Consider the following 4,600-nt stretch of genomic DNA (forward strand, 5'->3'; position numbering starts at 1 on the left):
TTTTTCTTTATTTATAACATTTACAATTAGTTTGTGTTTTATTTGACAATTTTTTGTATTAATTGTTTTAAATTTTTATGACTATGATTTAGTTCAATATGTATTTAATTAGTATTAAATTGCCTTTTAAACGTTTTTTTGTTGTTTTTGATATTTTGAAGTATTTTGTATTGCAGTGTAATAATTAATATTTTGTTCCTTTCCAATTTTAATTTTATTGTCATATTAATTTATCAATTTTTTCATTTAATTTTGATTGAATGGTATTAAATTTAATATAATTTAAGTAACTCTTTTATTTCTGACTTTTACATAGAGATTTATTTTAATTCAAATTAAATAGCTATTAAATGCTTTTATTATTATTTATTTTTTAATTTAATATCTAGTCAAATAAATTACATTTTAAAAGGCATATTTATTACCATTTTATATAATTTTATTAATTGTATTAATTAATTTTATTCTCATTAAGGATTTTGTTTACTAGTAATTATGTTGTCTTAAAATTTTTATTGATTTTTTTGATTAATAATATAGAATACTTTTTTGAATATTTATTTCATTTATTAATGTTTGTATATGTTCTTGTATATAGTAATTTCTATATTAAATAATTTTATTTTACATAGATTTTTAAATTATTTAATTATAATATAGCTTTTTAGTTTTTATGGCTAATGTGCCTTTTGGTTTTGTAAAGTAATATGTATAGTTTTGTAAGTGGCTTGTTTTTTGATTTGTAAGGCCAATGTGGCTAGTTTTTTTGTATGACCAACGTGGTTAGTTTTCTTTTGTACGACCATTGTGGCTAGTTTTTTGGTTTTGTAAGGTCAGTATGACTAGTTTTTGATTTTGTAAGGCTAGTATGACTATTTTTTGGTTTTGTAAGGCCAGTATGGATAGTTTTATTTTTGTAAGGTCAGTATGACTAGTTTTAGTTTTGTAAGACTAACATGGATAATTTTTTTGTTTTGTAAAGTTATTATATGGTTAGTTTTATTTTGTAAGGTTAGTTTGGTCTAATAATAACACATCAAATGTAGTGTATTCACCGTGAGATGAGATTAGATAAGTTCTAGTATTTACATAAGAGAATTCTATGTGACTATTTATAAAAAATTTCATATTTTATTTCATTTTATTTTTTTGTAAGGGAATTCATATTTTATTAAATATTTATTATGTATTAATTTTCTCTCTTTATTTTGTTGGTGATCTATTAGTGGGGCGGAAGTGACAACTCTCTAGTTTTAACTGGGTTCTTTTTCAGTTTTCCAGGCAGTAGCAGTTGCGTTACTAGTAGTTTTGCGTTGGACTCAAGATGTGGGACTTCCCGTGGAGAGGGTTTTTTCTGATTCACTTTCTTTGGTCTCAACTTTGGAGGGTCTGACATTGTATTTGCATGAATTGAGGGTTATCTTTTCTGATATTAAAGTTTTATTGTCTAGTTTTCCTGGGGCATCACTCTCTCATGTGCAACAACTTTATTGTTGAGGCTCATAGATTGGCTAAGCATGCCTTTAGGATAGACAATGAACTTTCTTGGATGAAAGAAACCTCCCCACCTTTTGTGTAACTTTGTTACCCTTATTATTTTAACCTTTATCGGTTACCACAAAAAAAAAAAAATAAGTTGGTAATTTTTGTCATTAAGACAAACTGTTGGAAAGAGATTAATTTGAACGTGTTGTTTGGCAGCATAGGTAGATAGTTTAGTTACATCTCAAGTAAAAACAGTTGTCTGGAAACATATTTTTCTGTTTCCACAAATTGCTTTATATAAATACACCAGAAATGGGAATGGTAACTAGAATCTCTCTTGAGCAAAAATTGATGCTGAAATGAAATTGATATTTACACCGTCTTGCATTAAGCCTTAGTAAATTTTAATGAAGAAATGTCTCAAATGATGTCCCATTGAGTGCATTCCGGATATCATGCCAGTTCTGGACTTGATCCCACAAAGGGGCGGTGTGTATCCTAACCTGACGGCTCTTAAGCTCTTTGTAAGGTAACTTTAGAAACTCCTGAACGTCTTTCAGCTTCTGCATGGCCATAGTTGCATTAATTTATAAAGTCAGTAATAATTAACCAAGTTCTTAGGAAGTCAAGTTAATTAATAGTGATAAGCATTACGTACGGTCCGGTTGTTGATAACATCTTCATAGTAAAGAACCATATGACGAGTTGTCTTGAAATATTCTAATGCTCTGGTTGTTGTCTCATTTGCTTTGTTCAGTTCTTTTATCATTAATGTGTCGTTAATCTTTGGCTTGTATTTTGCAAGTATTTGAGCCTGCAATTATATTCACAGAAAAATGCATATAAAACAAGCATATGGTGATGACACATGACCCAGTATATGAGAGAGAGAGACCTCCAATGGTGAATGCACGTGAGACTTGTGGGTTCCATTTAGTAGCTTAGCATCTTTATCATAAGAATTTGCGAGTACAGAAATCATTCTCCTGAGTAAATTTCTTCTCAAAAGGAATATGGCAGACACTCCTTTCTTTTTGAAGTACTCAGTTATCTCTTCGTGATGCTCCATCAAACCCTGTTGACATATATAAATATATAAAGCTAAAGCACCATCAAGAAAGAAAGAAAAGGAAAAAGAAAAGAAAAGAAAGTTGATTGTCTTTTCAATTTCCTGTATGCTACATTTGCTTAATTTTCTAAGGCCAACACACCCTGACACCACATACACACATAATATTCTTCGAATACAAAATTTACTAATCTCTGAAATACAGGTAGATATGATTCATAACGTAAACTTTAAACATGGCCCAACATAACAAACTCCCTTTCCATTTGTAATTGGGGTACAACCTGTTAAAGTTTCCCACTTTTCCATACTTTACAAAATGGTTGGCATATATGTTTGTGTTTAACAAGCCCACCAAATAAATAAATAAAAATAATCGATTTATATCTAATGTCCACACATACATAGTTAGGAGTTGTAATATGTTAAATAAATTATTATTAACAAAAGATGAATAAATCTTGATGCATTGGAGGTAAAATTACCTGATTTAGCATCCATTTGAACCCAACAGCAGCAGAACACTCATTCTTGGAAGCACTAGTAAACCAGTCAAGGTTATAAACTTTATCCATTGTCTTTAGAATCGAAGAGATGTTACTCCTCCTTTCCTTTACGGAGAAAATCTCCCCATTTGAACTAACATTGGTGTGATTATTCAACAAAGTCTCAAACCATCCACTCCCAGATCTCTGCATTGATAGTATAGCAAAGTACCCAACAGGGTTGCAGCCACATTCTTCCCTGTAAAAAACACATAACAATAATAAGAATAATAATCTCGATTTGACGAAATTAAAAGAAGCCGAGAAAACATACATAATTAGTTTTCATTATTATACCTTCTGAATGTTTGAGGTTTTGGATAATGCATGTAAAGATCACCCGAAAAGGGACAAAACTTTTCATGCTCAATAACTTTGATGTTTAAGAACTTAGCCTTAGTGTGGGGACTTAATTGCTTCAAACAGATCGAGCATATATATACTCCACAAACCATGGAAAAGAGTAGAACCACCATTCTCAATATCAATGGAGATTTCTTTGGGGTTTTGATGACCAGTGTGTCCTGTAATTCATCATGAGCAATTAATAAATGTGATAATAAAACAATTCAGGAACACAGGAATTGTGTGTGAGAGAGAGAGAGAGAGAAAGGACCATATTGTGGTGTCTTCCATTTAAAAATCTCCATTAACGGGAAAAAGAGAAGGTTTTAGCTAAAAAAATAAAATAAAAGGTGATATGATGTACATGTTTGTTGTTGATATTGTTCTCTGTTTTCTCTGTCAAAGCAGTCTGTCCAAATGGAGAAATATATGACGAGAGAAACGGCAATAGAATGGATCTTTCTTGAAAAAATCAGATCAAAAAATATGCCTATAATTGTGTTTGTTGTAATACCACAATACACTTCTTAAAATACAATAAAAGGAAAATAATCTATAACAAGACCTACATCGTTATTTATTATTTTTTTTATTATGAAAGCTAGCTTAGGGGGCAAAAAAGAAGCACACATTAAGAAACAAAAGAAAACTTTAATCTAAGCAAATTACCTTGTTGAAGAAACATATACTTTCAGTCATGATCTTGTTCAAGTGAGTAAATATTAGTAGCTAGTAGAGTGGAGTGGAGGGTCTTAACTGATCTATGTTCTTCTGTTTCTCTCTCTAACACAGCTCCTACACTCTTTCTTATGAGTTTTGAGGTTTTTCTCGTGAAGAAGAAGAAGAACCATGTTTATTTATATCACCACTACTCCATCCATCTCCCCCTGCTTCTCATTTTCCAATAAATATATAAAATATATATGTATTTAATTTATGTATGTAAGATACTCGATTACTTTCCAAATATATATCTAATTTACATCTTAATAAACTATAATTATATCCTCGTTCGTCTCTATATATGTTTCTAATATATTACTTTATCCATTTTATGTGACTATTCCATCACAGAAGTTGATGAGAAGGAAAAAGGAAGAGCACCTCCGTGTTCCATGTGTGCTTCTATATATAAAGGAATGGATAAAATCGAAAG

At 30.2% G+C, this 4,600-nt stretch overlaps 1 protein-coding gene across 2 annotated transcripts; it reads right to left on the reverse strand.

Moving 5' to 3' along the window:
* Positions 1–1,643: 1,643 nt before the first annotated feature.
* Positions 1,644–4,285, reverse strand: LOC115725740 (uncharacterized). Of its 2 annotated transcripts, none has more exons than XM_030655338.2 (6): positions 4,114–4,285; positions 3,397–3,623; positions 3,040–3,298; positions 2,381–2,560; positions 2,144–2,299; positions 1,644–2,048 (listed from the first exon to the last, which is right to left on the reverse strand). In XM_030655338.2, the coding sequence occupies exons 1-6, from the start codon at positions 4,141–4,143 to the stop codon at positions 1,890–1,892; spliced, it is 1,011 nt and encodes a 336-aa protein (XP_030511198.1). In that variant the 5' UTR covers positions 4,144–4,285; the 3' UTR covers positions 1,644–1,889. The 2 variants fall into 2 exon arrangements, with proteins under 2 accessions (XP_030511198.1, XP_060963031.1); XM_061107048.1 differs by lacking the exon at positions 4,114–4,285 and adding an exon at positions 3,716–3,956.
* Positions 4,286–4,600: the final 315 nt, after the last annotated feature.

This window comes from Cannabis sativa, chromosome X (assembly GCF_029168945.1).
Source record: "Cannabis sativa cultivar Pink pepper isolate KNU-18-1 chromosome X, ASM2916894v1, whole genome shotgun sequence".
Lineage (NCBI taxonomy): Eukaryota > Viridiplantae > Streptophyta > Magnoliopsida > Rosales > Cannabaceae > Cannabis > Cannabis sativa.